At 37.3% G+C, this 15995-nt stretch overlaps 1 protein-coding gene across 1 annotated transcript; it reads left to right on the top strand.

Moving 5' to 3' along the window:
- The first annotated feature begins 3417 nt into the window (after positions 1–3417).
- Positions 3418–6064, top strand: LOC122074905 (SCARECROW-LIKE protein 7-like). Its single transcript, XM_042639891.1, has one exon. It carries the CDS (start codon positions 3789–3791, stop codon positions 5652–5654), a length of 1866 nt encoding a protein of 621 aa, XP_042495825.1. The 5' UTR covers positions 3418–3788; the 3' UTR covers positions 5655–6064.
- The last annotated feature ends 9931 nt before the right edge of the window (positions 6065–15995 follow it).

The following is a 15995-nucleotide window of genomic DNA, read 5'->3' as shown; positions in this document are numbered from 1 at the left end:
CAATTTTGATCCTTACAACCAATTGGTTTAAGGTCAACTCCATCTTCTTATATTTCATTGACAACTTGAAAGCATCCCAAGAAGATGAAAGCTTTTTAAAGGCACCGGTCACAAATTCTTCTAGTAGAACCATTTTTTCCTTTGCTAGCTTTCCAACCAAGATTTGGAATTGATCAATTTGGTTTGAAATGGTGTCACTATCTTTTATAGTAAAATTTAAAAAGTTAGCCACCAAGTACTTCTTTGAGCCAGCGTCCTTAAGAGAGTACTTATTTACCAAAACATTCCAAATCGAATATGCATACTCCAGTTAACTATACACATGGTATAAGTCATTGGATAATGCATTCAAGATCTGATTTTTACATTGGTAATTCGCTTGAATCTAAGCCACCCTTTTTCCCTCATTTACAGGATCATTGTTTTTTTTTCGACATGAGTTCAGTCAAGGCAAATACCACCCCAATTGGGCTAATGCAAACAACATCATTTGCCTCCATCGTTTAAAGTTTTGACCTCCAAACTGCTCAATTTTGTCAAATTCAGTGACAATCCTCATCTTACCTAAATCTGGGATAAGATCAGTCACCGACGAAATAACATTGGTGAGAATTGAATCAATGGTGGATAAATGAGGAATCCCCTTACTATTGTGGCTAACATGAATCCTGCCTCCTTGGTTGTTGATTATTTTTTCAACATTGATGTTTGAAGGATCTCCTATAATTCCATCAACGACATTATTATTTGAAGCATCACCTATGATAGTGATTGAAGGACCATCATTGTTGTTGGAGTCATTACCTCTGTTGAGGCTTGTATCTCCAAGATCAGCCATAGGATCTTACAACTATCAATTACCTTAAACTTGATGGGTAATTGTATTACAATTTCTTACAAAAGTAAAACAAATTGCAATACAAAGCTTTTGCAGTAGGAACTACTATGATGTTGTAGTATTGATCCTTTGTTGAAATGAGATGGGGATAAACTTCAAATAAATGTTGAATCACCACCACAACAACTGAAAAAGCTTTGAACTGAATTGAGGTTGAGTCACACTTATAGTGCTGCCTTTAAGGTAATTGATGCCCTCTACTGCCAAGAGTTGTTCTGCATCTCTACCTCAAAAATAAAACAACATTCTACTAGAAGATGAGATAGTTCTTCTAGTTCCTTCTAGGAGCAAAAAGCTACAGCGCAACAGCCCCCTCTAACCTTACACAAGACTTAGAAAAAATAGAAGAAACAGAAAAACTTGTATGGTTGCAAAGAGTAGAAATAGATGGAGTGTTAATGTGTGAAATGTATGTCTCTGCAAGGTATTTGGTTAGGTTTATATATACCCAAAACCAACCCTTGCACCCTCTTGGATTCCTCAAAAGTAACATCCAACTAATGACAAGTTAATTGGAGAATAATTTCATATGAACATGAATTAAAAATTAATTCAATAAATTAAATTAATCCCAATCAATTTCTTAACCCACCTCCCCACTCATGATAATGGTCATGAATGAAATTCAGAGCTCTCATAGGATGTTACTGACCATTTTCTAGTCGACCTCCCCACTCATGGTAGTGACCATGAATGGACTTTAGAGCACCCACATAATGTCATTGACCATTTACCTCTATTTGACAATAACCTATGGCATGAATTAAGAATTAATTTCATAGATAAAATTAATCACAATCAATTCTCTTTGCCCACCTCTCCACTCATGGTAATTGCCATGAATGGAATTTAGGGCTCCATAGGGTGTTATTGATCATTTTCCACTACCTTGACCCTAAGGGTCCCACACCATTATAAGTCATAAAACACATAAAAGAAAAACCTCATTTTGAAACTTAATTATAATAAAATAAATATAAATTCTAACATTCTGACCTCCATATTTGGGATTAGGAGCATTTCTGTGTGTCTTACATTATTGAATAGTCCAACTATATATCTTGCGCAAGAATTCATATCTAAGTATAGGCACTTTCCCATCTATGTGAGGTTGACATGAATAGCTACCATATCGTCCTCCATAGAAGATTGACACTTGAGACCAAATGAAAACTAGCGAAGAAAGGGCAGTGGGTGGAAAAGGTTAGGCAAGTAAGCGTGAAATTGCATATAACAAGATGCGTGGACCTAGGGCGATGTGCCCCAACAAGCAACAATCTTAGACAATAACTATGCCTCGCACACCATAACAACAAATGAGCAGGCACAGTAGCCCCAAACGATGATGAGAGTTTCACCTTTTGAAGCACCAATAGCATAAGCGAACGTGCCATACCGAGTCAAAAAGCTTTGATGACTCAAGGTTCATATTAGGAAAATAAGAGTGAAGGTGGTTGTAGATCGAGATGAGCGAAGTGGAAGGGACCAACAGTTCTAGGGAGAAATCTGTGAAAAATACGAGCACTTGGGAGCATGGTTTCAAGTATCGATATCATATTGGCCAACAATTCCAAGGAGAAATCTATGAAAAATTGCTTTGCTAATTAGTATTAAGATGGTTCATTTTCATTAAGATTCACAAGCTCATATTGGTTCTATTGTTGGCGAATCAACTCAACCATTGATAAATGTTTCAATTGTCATCAACAATATTACGTCCATAAAGGAAGAAGTCCAATATTTTTGTGAGTTCCTTCTTTCTATATGAGTTCATACCTATTATAAAAAAATTTGGAAAAATGGATACTATTTGGTCAGCCACATGACGTTATGAAAAGACGGATAGGAGTCTTTTCTATAGGGCTCATTGACCATAGAGTGATCCCATGGCTGTGGTGACCTCGAGACGTGTGCCTGGGTCCTCCCACATGTGGGATCATTCTATGGTTCATGGGCTCTATAGAGAGGAATTGGATTCTGAAAAGACATCCTTACTCCTCTAGTTGAATGCTTGTGCATGAACTCCCACTAGCCCAAATATTAATGCAGTCAAGCATAGATCGATAACGATACCAATCCGGATCAGATCGGATCCATGGGTATCGATCGGTTTAATCTCTCCTTTTCTAATAAGTACTAATTTTTTTACTATTTTACTCCTGAAATGATATGAATAATTGATTTGAATTAATCAGGAATCAGAAATTGATTTCAATCAATACCAATCTAATATGACTGATACAACCGATATAAGACCGATACTTCAAACCATGCGGTCTCCCAAAACTTTTTACCCACAGGCGAGATTTTTTACTAAGAAAAAAAAAACGGAGGACAATGTGATTGGGACCAATTGTTTGGTTTTCTGTTTTTTGGGCCTGATAGTGTTGGTTCTGGTTTGTAGGCGTTAAACTACTGTTACAGTTTTTAAAATTATATAAATAAATAAAGTTTATATAATCTCTCTCTCTCTCTCTCTCTCTCTCAAATATCCCAAAAAGAAACTGTAACTAGTTGAGGAAATATCTACCTTTTCTCCATCCCGTCCCGTTGCTTTGAGGCTTTTTTCCAGAAGGGTTTCCAGCGATCGCGTTGGTTTTGGGGCCATTTGTGTTTTTAAAGCCAGCAGATCCATCATTATCCCCCCTTCTCTCTCTCCCCTTCCTGTCTCTGGCTAAACCCACAAAACGTCATTTCATCCCACTGTGTCCCTCAATCTCTCTTCCTCTCTCGCTTATAAATCCTTCTTCCGTTTTGTAGCTTGGATTCATCTGTTCTGCACATACGGTTTCTCTTCTCATTCGTTTGTGGAGAGTCCACAGTGTAATTATGTTCTTCTCCCCCTAATTCCCTATTAGTGTCTGGTGTTAGCCGGCGATATCGCCGGAGAATGGCATATATGTGCGCTGACAGTGGAAATCTAATGGCGATCGCCCAACAAGTCATTAAGCAGAAACAACTACAACAGCAACAGCAGCAGCAACAACAACAACAGCAACAACAACAAATTCTCGGCGTCAACACTTTCTCACTGAACCCATGGAATGGAACCCAACAACCCATCACCACTTCTCCGTCCTACGGTTACAGTCTCAACAACGCCGGATTCTCCGACCCATTTCCGGTGGCCGGGAACACGGATACGGGGGATGCGGTACTACCGTTTCCGCAGTTGGAAGAGCATCATCATCATCATCATCATCCCACTGGGTACAGATTCTTCGATTTGGGTGGCAACACGGGTGGCGACTTCGACTCGGATGAATGGATGGAGAGTCTAATGGGCGGTGGAGAGTCGACGGAGAGCTCAGAGCTTCCATCCGGCGGCGATACTTGGCGCAGCAACTCCGAGTTCCCCATTTACGGTAGTGATCCCTTGATCTCTTGTTCGAGTCGCCTCAACCTCTCTTCATCCCCTCCCTCTGATCTCAACCGCCTCGTCTTCTTGGACAACACTCAGAAGATCCCCTCCACTCTTCAAACTCAACTGCCTCCATGGGCTCCATCGTCCCCTCCGCCACCACTGACACAACCACCAGCACCAGCGGCGATTGATGACTCTCCACCAGACAAGCATCCCCAGAAAAGCCACCGTAAAAACGACGCCACCAGTATCGCAGCTCAATCACTAGAAAGCGAGTCCACTTCGCCTCTGCTGAAATCCTTACTAGATTGTGCCCGGATAGCCGATTCTGAACCAGAAATCGCCGTGAAATCACTTGTTCAACTCCGACAGCCGGCGTTCGAACGTGGCAGTCCAACAGAGAGGATGGTTTATTATTTCTCAGAAGCTCTTTATAGTCGGGTTTCTTCGAAAACTGGTAAAACCCTTTCTACGTTTGAAACATCTTCCGAGGATTTCACTCTCTCTTACAAAGCTTTAAACGATGCTTGCCCTTACTCGAAGTTCGCCCATTTAACTGCGAACCAGGCGATTCTCGAAGCCACCGAATCTGCGATTCGGATACACATCGTAGACTTCGGAATCGTCCAAGGAGTTCAGTGGGCAGCCCTCCTCCAAGCTCTTGCAACTCGATCCGCCGGGAAACCTTCGAGAATCAGAATTTCTGGAATTCCGGCACCGGCACTTGGGAACTCACCATCCGCGTCTTTGTTCGCTACTGGAAATCGTCTCCGTGATTTTGCTAAGCTTCTCGATCTAAATTTTGAGTTTGATCCCATCTTGACACCGATAACAGAGCTTAACGAATCGAGCTTCCGAGTCGAGTCTGACGAGGTTTTGACTGTGAATTTCATGCTTCAGTTGTATAACTTGTTAGACGAGACATCAGAAGCGATAGAGAGGGCTCTGCGACTAGCGAAATCCCTCAGTCCCAGGGTTCTGACACTGGGGGAGTACGAAGCCAGCTTGAACTGTGTCGATTTTGTCAGCCGATTTAAGAACGCGTTGAGATATTACGCGGCGGTTTTCGAGTCGCTCGATCCCATGGGAAGAGACTCAGGGGAGCGACTCCAGATCGAGAGGTTACTGCTTGGGAGGCGAATCGGCAGTGTGGTTGGGCCAGAAGGGCTGATCAGACGAGAACGGATGGAGGAGAAAGAGAAGTGGCAGATTTTGATGGAAACTTGTGGTTTTGAATCCGTAGACCTCAGCCATTACGCAGTTAGCCAAGCTAAAATCCTTCTGTGGAACTACAACTACAGTCCTCTGTATTCCTTGGTGGAATCGCCACCTGCGTTTCTTTCTCTTGCCTGGAACGAGGTACCTCTCCTCACAGTGTCCTCATGGCGCTGATGAATTTTAACCAAAGATAGAGATAGCTTCTTTGCAGATTCCACCTGGATTTTTTTTCCTTTGGTGTGAAGGCTTCTGCTTTTAGCAAAATCTGCCATTGGTGTTATTGTTTATAGGAGCTGATGCTGTTGTTCTGGGAAATCCTCACTTGGGTTTCTTTATATGGGCATAGATAATCCGATAATTCGCCATTACTTCGTGTTTGAAGCTTCCTGATCAGAACAATTTATAGTAATTTTTTGCTTCTTTTTTTTTTCTTTCTCTTGAGATGAGTTGACAGGTTTCAGTAAGACAAAACTGTAAAAAGAGAAAGTTGGGGAAGAGGACGTCTTCTTCTTTAGTCTTCTGTACATAATTTTGAATCTTTTTGTATTTTTTTACTTGTGAAATGAGTTCAATCTTCTTCTCTACCGGTGTCCATTATCATCCTATCTATCTCATTTTAATTGGGTTTACATTATTATTTGCAATTTGGCATCTCCAGCATCATCCATGTACTTCCAATGTAAGTAGAACATACCTGAATTGGGAAAGCCGTCATTTTCTCAGAGGTCCTGGAAATGGCTTCAGTACAGAATTACACAGAGTTGAACTGTAGGGGATTTAGGTAGATTGAATTGAGAAAGCATCTGGCCACGCCGCTTTCAGCTTTCCCATCTTCTTCTTCTTCTTTGCCTGCTTCTTTTGTTGCCTTTATTTTCATGGGCTTTTTTTGTATCGTTTCCTGCTTCACTGGCTTTAATGGCTGTCGTTTTAGACTAAAATGGAAACATTAATTAGGACATCTCCATTTTTTAGGACTTTTTTTTTTTTCTTAAAAATCTGCCGTTGGCTATTCAATTACCCAAACGGTCTCCCTTACTAGATCTAGGGATCTATCTACACAACTGGGCCTTTCCACCGTTCTTTATGAGGGGTTGAGGATGGGATGGGGGTATTCCCGCTAAAAGTATGGTAGTAGCTGAATGATTCACCTAATCAATTTCACCAGCAAAAGTTTCTTATGGTGTTTTTCTAATTACAGGTGGGGAGAGGGTTGTCCGACCAAGTAACATAGGGGAGCACCAATGAAATGTGACAAAAGGACATTGTATTTTGGGAGTATACACTTCACAGCTCCTCCTCAGTAGGGAGCAGTGAGGTGTAGTGAGTATTAGATGGTTGAGAGTATTTGTGTATGTGTCTCAAGGGGTTTTTAGTCATTCGATGCATTGCACCAGTGTATCGACTGTAGACTATTTTTACACGGATTTTGAAGGGCAGCAAGGACACTTCATGTGAGGAGGAGAGATAAAGAAAGAGGTGCTAGCAAAACTCTCTCTGAGCTTCTACAAAAAAAAAAAAGGCCCAAAACTTTCTCTGAGTCCTTGGGCAAGGTACATTAATGTTGTGTTTTTTTTCTTCCTCCTCACATGAAATGACCGTGTTGTCCTCTAATTGATACACTCGTTTATGACGCTCGTTCAGGGAACCCTTTCTTTTATATAAATGTCCTTTATTGAATTATGGTCATGCAAGGTAGTTCTATATATGTTGTAAAGCATGGAGGTATATACTATGAGTATGTCATAAACATCTAGTTAAAGGTTGAATTCTAGTGTAGAAGCTTTCTTTTTTATTTTTTTGGGGGGTGGGGGGGAGTTCCACCAAAAATGTCTTTTTTTTTTTCTTGATAAATGAATCTTTAGTCTTTACTAATAAAAATTGAATTATTATTATCCATATTTTTATCATTCTTTTAAGTGAAGTTTAATATTCAATTTTATACTATGTCAATATGAACTCTAAAGCCTAAAGAATGGATTTTCAGATGGCTACTAAACACCCTGTGTGAGTGGCCCAAGGTGTGCCTAGTGGGAGTTGAACTTAGGACGTCCGAGTTTACGGCTCGTACCAAGTTCATTGCTCACCAACTTCGCTACCCTTTGGGTTTCTTGGTGCTCTATTTATTTCTGATGTAAAATTATATAAAACTTCTTTTGGAAGAAAAAAAAAAATCCATGTTGAAAATTTTATCAAGATTTATAGAGGATAAAATATGATTTAAGATTTTTCAATTCCTATTTTTATTTATATTTAACATGTAAAATATTTAAAATAATTGCATAAAATGCCATTAATTATAATCAAAATTTTAATAATGCAATCCTTATCATATGGCTATGACATGATACATAGGCCATATGCAAAATCTATTGTAACATGGCCACAACTTATAGATACATAGGCCATATGTACAATCTATTGCAACAAAAGTTGCCCTCAAGATGTAAAAAATGTCTGAAGGGAAGATTATAGGGTCAAATTGCACGTAAAATCTATCAGGTTGAAACGTAGAAAAAAAAATTATCTCCTCATAAAATTTTATAAAAAGAAAATAGTGAAAATTTGAATTTATGATAAAAAATTATTTTTTTAACTATTTTATCTCAAAACAAACAGAGTCTAAATACAAATAAGAAGTAAAGAAATATGTCTTCTCGAATCATAGTGCAAAGTTTTATTAGACCAAAACCTACCACATGGAAAGAAAGTGAAATATGACGCTAGAATTGCAACTAGTAGGCCCATTAGGATCTAATTTTCTTGATCCATAATATAAATATTGAAAGATACATTATTACCTATAATTTTGAATTATGAACAAAAATTTTGACACTCAACCTCTAAGCAAGAAAAGAATCATATTTTTTAATCTAAGTAGGTCCTTTAAAATTGTTTGATGGTAGACCAGTGGATTATATTCCTATTTGTTGGGATAGGATATCTTTAATTTCATCTGTAAATTTTCTATATAGGGTATCGCTATATATTTATAACGAGGTTGTCCTTCTTTGTAAGCAGTTTGAAAGAGGTGCGAGGATGATCATTGTAACTCTATTCTCCATTGATAGCAAAGCAGGTTCTCATCTTACTGAAGACATAGGCAATCTCGCCGAACCTCGTAAATGTATTTATATTGTTTGTTTTATTTTTTCATTACTTTTCTGCATCGTTTTAGGTTACGTTTCTACAAATTATGGCGATGAAAGAAAAGCCAATAAACCAATGGGAGGTTACCTACGAAGAATTGGATGTATGTTCCATATATACACATGCTTCCTTTGCGTATAATATAGTTTCCATTGTTTCTATATTTAACCTATTTATATGAATAAATTTTCCTCTCATATAGTATAGTATGCCACTCACTTATCCTCTCACTCACTCCTTCCTTTGATTGAAATTTCCAATTAAGAATTAGATTATCTTTGTTCATAAAGTGTTTAAGCAAAGAATGAGAGTCAAGACACAGATCGAATGAGATAGAAAGGAACTGCATATATTCTCCAAACAACCAATTTAGATAACCAAGAGTGAGATCATTTAAATTGATCTTGTGCTCTTGACCTTTGAGAGGTTTCTCATGTTGGAAAGATTGAAGATCAATGGCTGCACATCTATTTTTGCATTATCAAATGGCAAAAGATCTTTGACTTTGTCATCTTGATTTGTTTGAGATAGAATGGAGGTGGCTAGTGAAGTGGAGCTTGAGATTCCTCATGACTGGATGCTAAGTTGGGGTTTAAAGAAAAACTTTTGTGAACAATTATTTCTTATGTTGTTTTTTTGTATATAGTAAGGTTGAGATAAAACCATTTCCAAATAAGATTGACAAGGATTCTAATTCTTTTCTGGTAGGTTGTGCATGAGTGCATGACACTAGTTTTCTTGGTGCTAGCGGCTCAACCAATAGGAGGACACGATGGGAAAAGGCGTAGAAGTAATTTTCAAAGAGAGAGAGGTTGGGCACCCAACAACGCAATTAATTTTTTACATGTTTGTAGGCAAACACATGTTAAAACAAAGCGCAAAGTATATCTGGTCAACCCAAAAATCTTCCACTAGTGCATGCTAACGATTATAGTATTACAAGCATTGATACATATGAATGCATCTTTTTTTTTAAGAGGGTTGTTGGGAATTTGATTGAGCTTGAGCTTGAGTTTGAGTTTGAAATTTGACAAGTAACCTCTATAGATGGTTGATTGTTTGTCCAACCATCACTTTTTCACATCATTTTGCTTTGTGATCTTCTTCTTCTTCCTCTTATTCATTTATTTATTTATTTATTTTAAGTAGTATTACAATGGAGCCCAATCTATAAATGAATGAAATGATGATGACAAGAACAGCCACACAATAATATTGTGAAAGTGACTAACTAGAAGAGTTGGATTCCTTCACTTTAGACTATAAACCATTTATGTGGAAGAGAGTAATCTTCTTATTAGAGAAGAGAAGACCTGCTTCCTCCAATGTTCTGCAACAGCTTTTCTCTGGACTGTAGATTGTATTAATCTCAGAGACTCTGAGCAGAGCTGTACAGAAAGAGAGAGACGCAACTACTTTCAAAAATCTTTTGTGGCGGGACTCGGGAAGGAGTGTTCAATAACGTCACTCTGACTTGTTAACGGTCAGATGGTGGGTCACATTTTTTTCGTGGGATCCGCATATTGCGCACTTACTTGGTTCCTTGAACGGGAAACTCTTTGTTTCTCTCTCCTCTCAGTCCCGTTGGTGCGTCCGTTTCGTGGTGAACGCGGAAATTTCCTCAACAACCAGCCAAAAGTCCAGAGTTAACAGCTGAGGGTGACTTGTAGGAGACAGGCTTAAGCCTCATCATAACTTTACACTCTTTAAAGGAGAAAATTCCCCACACTACGTAATAAGGGTGGCCTAGTGGGTCCCTTTATTGACACTTCATGGATCCTTTGTTTAGTCCTCTCGTGAATCTTTATGTGGTCCTTCACAATTGGATCAATATTGGCATTGATTGATCTTGATCTTGATCTTGATCATGACATTTTTAATCCAGATACATGGGTACAATTTAAGGGTAAAAACGTAATAAATTCTGAATTTTAATAAAAAATGAAGATAAATCTGTTCAAGTCAATTCGATCCAGATCAATCCAAATTGATATCAGAATGATATCGAACGAGACTAATTTTGAGATTTAGAACATCGTCCTTCAGTGGTCTCTCACCCACAATCAAGGATAGCGAGTGCCTTAGATGACATAGAAAGGGTATTGAGGAGCATCGGGGATATTATCGACTTCATGCAATAGAGGTGGAGCAATTATGACTCTTAGATTCTTTTGTTTTTTCAACTGTGGTTAAACTTTCCTAATTTTGATTGCCTTTTGTTCTATACTTCTTTTTTTTTTAATAATTTATAGGTAATTTTTTTTTTAAATAATTTCAAAATGGTTTACTATTATATTATTCTAAAACAGTGCAATTTGTCTTGAATACCTTTCAATACACATGTGAAATGATAACATAAGTTTTACCTTTCTCACCAGAGGAAGACCCGTCTCCTTGGACAAAATATATATATAACTTTTTTTTTCACCAATTTTATGTACAACAAGATTTTTTTATATAAATCTCCATATATTAAATTTCTTCAATTTTTCTTACCCTTTTATAAATAATTTTCTTGCCCTTGAGCTTTGATGAAAATGTTCATTCTTCAAAATGAGTCTAACAGCGTATTGTATGACAAGAAATTTGAAAGATAATTGATCATGAACTCTTTATACCATAAGGCTATGTTTGGTAGCCAAGAGAAGAAAAGAAAAGTGAAGAAAAGAAATGAAATGGTGAGAAAATAAAAAGGATATGTATGTTTGGTTACCAAGAGAAGAAATGAAAAAAAAATCAAAATTTTTTGAATTTTAGGAGAGAGATAGACACATAGGAAATTATTGTGTAATAATTCATTTGTTGTCTTATTATGTTTTCATATTTTCTCATGTTTTCTTGTGTTTTTTGTAATAAATTTTTTGGGAAGCAAAAGAAAATTTCAGAATTTTGAATTTAAAAAAGGGAATCTTCTCTTGAGTGAAGACATACCAATTGCAAAGAAAAATTCTTAACCCAAGGAAAAAAGTACAAAAAATGTTCAAAAAGTGTACTTTTTCTTTTATTTTCTTTTTTTCTCTTGACTACCAAACATAGCCTTAGGCTGTATTTGGTAGCCAAGAGAAGAAAAGAAAAGAAAAAAGAATCTAGAAAAGAGAAGAAAAGAGAATAAATGGTAAGAAAATAAAAAGAGTATGTATGTTTGGTTACCAAGAGAAGAAAAAAAAAAATTCAAAAAAAATTGAATTTTAAGAGAGAGATAGACACATAGGAAATCATTGTGTAATTATTTATTTTTTGTCTTATTATGTTTTTAATATTTTCTCATGTTTTCTTGTGTTTTTTACAATAAAATTTTTGGGAAAGCAAAAAAAAAAAATCACAATTCTCAAGGAGAATTTTAAATTTTAAAAGGGGAATCTACTCATGGGTGAAGACATACCAAGTGCAAATAAAAATTCTTAATTCAAGGAGAAAAGTACAAAAATTGTACTTTTTTTTTTCTTTTCTTGACTACCAAATACATCCTAAGAGTCCCATGTCAATTGTTTACAGTCCATTTGTAGTATGAACTTCAATCAATTTACTCACATGATCATGTTGTTTATTGAAAGTTGTTTGTCATTAATCCCTATTATCAAGAAGTTCTATATTAGAAAAATATCTTTAAGACTTAAATTAATAGATAACGCAAAAGGAATTTATCATCAGTTGTATGTATATAAAAAGCTTAAAAAAAAAAAAATTCACTTAGAACAATAATAAATTTTAATGAAATGGGAAAGATCTAGGGAACACATTTTTGTCATTTAGGCTCTGTTTGCTTCTATGTAAGAAAGCAAAGACAAAATTTTGTATAAAATAAGATTTTTTTTTTTTTAAACTTAAAAGAGATTATTAGATGTCAAAAATTTTATAATTTTAGGGAAATTTTCTTGTATTACCTCTAAAAATATTCATAACTTCTTGTAATCCCATGATTTGAAAATACCTCTATATAACAATCTATTCACATTCGTTGAAAACCCACAAAATTAAGTGGGACCCCACCACTTCTTCTTTCTTCGAACATGAGAGTACATAATATTTTATCTTGTAGAAAACCAATGCAAGCTAGTTACAATATTGAAGATGTCCACAATGATCTAACCAAAACTCCAACCGTATCCACAAAAGAAAACTGGGGACAAAGGAAAAAGGGCTAAAGGAAAATCTACACGTGCTCAATTTATAAACTTTCTCTGTTTGATTTGGATTGTTTTGCTATTAAAAACCCAAAAATTGTGGGAAAATTTGACAGTAAGTAAAATTTAAGGAGACTAATTGCTCTGTGTCAAGGGAGGCAGAGAGGTTGATCATTGTCGGCCCATTGAGAAAGGTTGGTTATACCATTCATGTGCTGCAACCTAGCATCTCTCCATTTAGAAATGTGACCACCAATCCCTCCTATATGATGTTACAAATCCCTATTGATGTTGTCTACTAGTTTGTCTCGTGAGTGGTATATCACCTTCTTTTGCCTTTTTCATCCTTTATAATAATATTTTTTCATAATGAAGGTATAATATGTCATTTCTTAAAAGCTATGCAAGGTAATAGAATAGTAATAAATCAATTTCAAATTATTTTGAAAATTCGTTTTACCCTTCACTTCCAAGTCTTAAGTGTCATTTAAATAATAAGTTAAAATCAAATTTTTTTCAGGGCACAAGTTTCACCCTAAGAACCCGAACAAGACTTGTTGGACTTACATATCTTAGACTTGAGGGCGGGTCATAGACTCATAGCTGAGAAGAGGTTTAATTTATGAAGCTGCTAGTTGTACATGTCAGCGTAACGGTCAAAATCCCTTTTTGGAAAATGGCGAATGGAGGTGTAAGGTGTAGGTTGTAAAGTACGCAAATAGTGTCCTCTGCGGCCTTTGATCTATCTGTTACGCTTTTACGGTGTTTGTAAACACTGCTACCTGCTGGCTTCTGTTGCGTGGGTACGGTACTCCTACTGTCCGTCTGTCACCCCACCTACGGGGATTGGCTTGCTGTATTTTGCCTCTGTGAGAGGATCACATCACGGGAGCTCCAACAGCTGCAGGTGCAGACTGTAGAGAGCACAGAGGAAAGAGTAGCAGAGTGAGGTCATGACGTTAGCCATGGTCAGGAGGGCTAATCATGGGAGTCTCCCACCATAGGATGGACTTCTTGTCTTCAACGTGTGAAAATCTTCGGCTGCAGGTACGCTACTGCTGCAATGAGTATTGGGTTGGGATCAAAATACTCTATTTTTTTCATCCATGTATTTTCTTGTTTTGTTACCTATAGAGTGTAACACGTGGACAATAAAGAGATCAATGATCAAGATTAGGTGAGGCTTATTACATCCGGTGTATTGGTCTTAAAGTTATCCACGTGTCACGTTCTGCAGATAACAAAATAAAGAAAAACAGGGATGAGAAAAACAGAGGATTATTTTTCTTGGGTTGGTGGGGTATTTTAGGACATGCGTTGAGATGTTCTCAATTGTTGGATGTATATTACACTTTATTTTTCATTGCAGGGAATGTGGACTTGTCTTCAACGCCATCTTTTTCCGACTCTTTTACATGAAGAATGACAATGATCGATCACTTTCTCTCTAAAAGGAGTAGACTCCATTTATGAAATTTCTTGGTTGAGACTTGAGAGTTGTACTTGTACCCACTCTTTTTTTTTTGGATGGTAATTTATATGTATAAATGTAATCAATCAATAAAGAAGAGAAGTATGTCGATAATGGGCTATCATCCTAATCAATCACGTTACTAACGACTTTTCCTCCATAAAACAAATTCGTTGCCTCCATAACAGCCCAGGGGATAGCCTTCATTATTGAAGGAGCTACCCACGACTCTCCATTATGACCCACGATTGGGTTACAGAACACAAGATCACCTATGAAAGACTAAGTGAACAACAATGCCCCTATAACCAATGAGGATAAAAGGGAGAAGGAGATTCGGAAACAAGGTATTGACTCTGGCGCACTTTAGCTCTACTCTGTTTTCCTTTTTCTTCTCATTATGTGTTCAGATTCTAATTTAAGCATCAGAGTGTCCAACACCGAAGCATCATTCAGTCATCATTCTTTTGCTCTCTGTATGTAGGATCAGCCGAATAGGAATTGATAACATTAGTAACCAATGCTTTATTGGCAAGGAGGGCATACAACTTTTTTTTTCAAAACATACGAAACCAAGGAGTGAAAATGAGGCAAACCGTCGTACTTACAATAGACAGAGTCTTCTTAACTAGAGAGTGAGCTACATTGGCCAAACTGTCAAGACTCGCTGGTTGATGGGTCCTAATCCTTCATACGTTGGACAGGGGCAGCATTTGGCATTGGGGACCAGCATAGCACTACTGTTTAATTTGCTTTTCTTGTACTATACAGCTTTGCTTTGGACAAGCCCCTCCTTTTGATCTAAAATAGACCACAAAAGAGTCCATGAGGAAAGATGGACAGCGACCGTTATATCAAAGGAAACCTATGAGTAAAGCAAGTATGCAAACAACCTATGGTCAAATTTGCTAATGTGAAAATAGATTATTAAATCAACACTTTTCTAACTTGATTCTTTTCATCTTATAAACGGCAAAAGATTAAAGCCTTGCCGCCCATTCTCTAAAGTTTTGTCACATCAAACTAGAAAGTTAAACCTGAGCTCCAATCACTAGATAAATTAATTACACTTTTCATCTGTGTTAGACTCTAAAAAAAAAAAAATAGGATCAATGGAGGATGGGTTTATTGGGTTTCACATGGATACAAGCATTTGGGTACCGCGCGATGCCGCGATCTAGGAGAATTCATCTCCCCCACGCCACTGCCCCCCCTAAAAAAAAAAACCCCTATAAGAGGAGAAGATTCTCTAAACCCCTACTGATAGGGGTACAATGGCACCTTTGTTTTTCTTTCTCTCTCCTCCTTGTCTGAAGTGACCTTGTTAGCTTTCCATGTATGACTCGGGCCTCATTGGTGTGTTCCTCTGCGCAGTTTGCTCAGAAAACACTATATTCTTATTTAATAGTCTATGACAAAACTATACAACAACATAAGCCATCTAGTTTTAGATCATAAATAGAGTGATGTGGGCCAGGGTGTGAGTTGGCCCTCACGGATTTGATCCAGAATGAGTTGGACCAGGTTTTGATTTGACTCAATTTGGCTTAATTCTATCACCTTTCTTGATTCTCAACAATTTCTATAAGCGAAGGGAAATGAACACTCCTTGATCGTGCGTTCCCTGTGCTTAAACATAGAGGGCAGCGAAATGACATCCCCACTCTTATAAAACCCAAAAAAAAAAAAAAAAAAAAAAAAGAAGAAAAATATGGCTGGGACCCCAACTCTAACTCGAGGTTTGAAATTCCATGCCCTGAGCCACTGTTGGCG

The sequence above is a fragment of the Macadamia integrifolia genome, chromosome 3 (genome assembly GCF_013358625.1).
Source record: "Macadamia integrifolia cultivar HAES 741 chromosome 3, SCU_Mint_v3, whole genome shotgun sequence".
NCBI lineage: Eukaryota > Viridiplantae > Streptophyta > Magnoliopsida > Proteales > Proteaceae > Macadamia > Macadamia integrifolia.
The sequence above is the reverse complement of the archived record's forward strand: the minus strand, read 5'-3'. Positions and strand labels throughout refer to the sequence as shown.

Coding starts and splice junctions, on each gene's coding strand:
- LOC122074905 (XM_042639891.1), top strand. CDS start 3,789: ATGGCATATATGTGCGCTGACAGTGGAAATCTAATGGCGATCGCCCAA.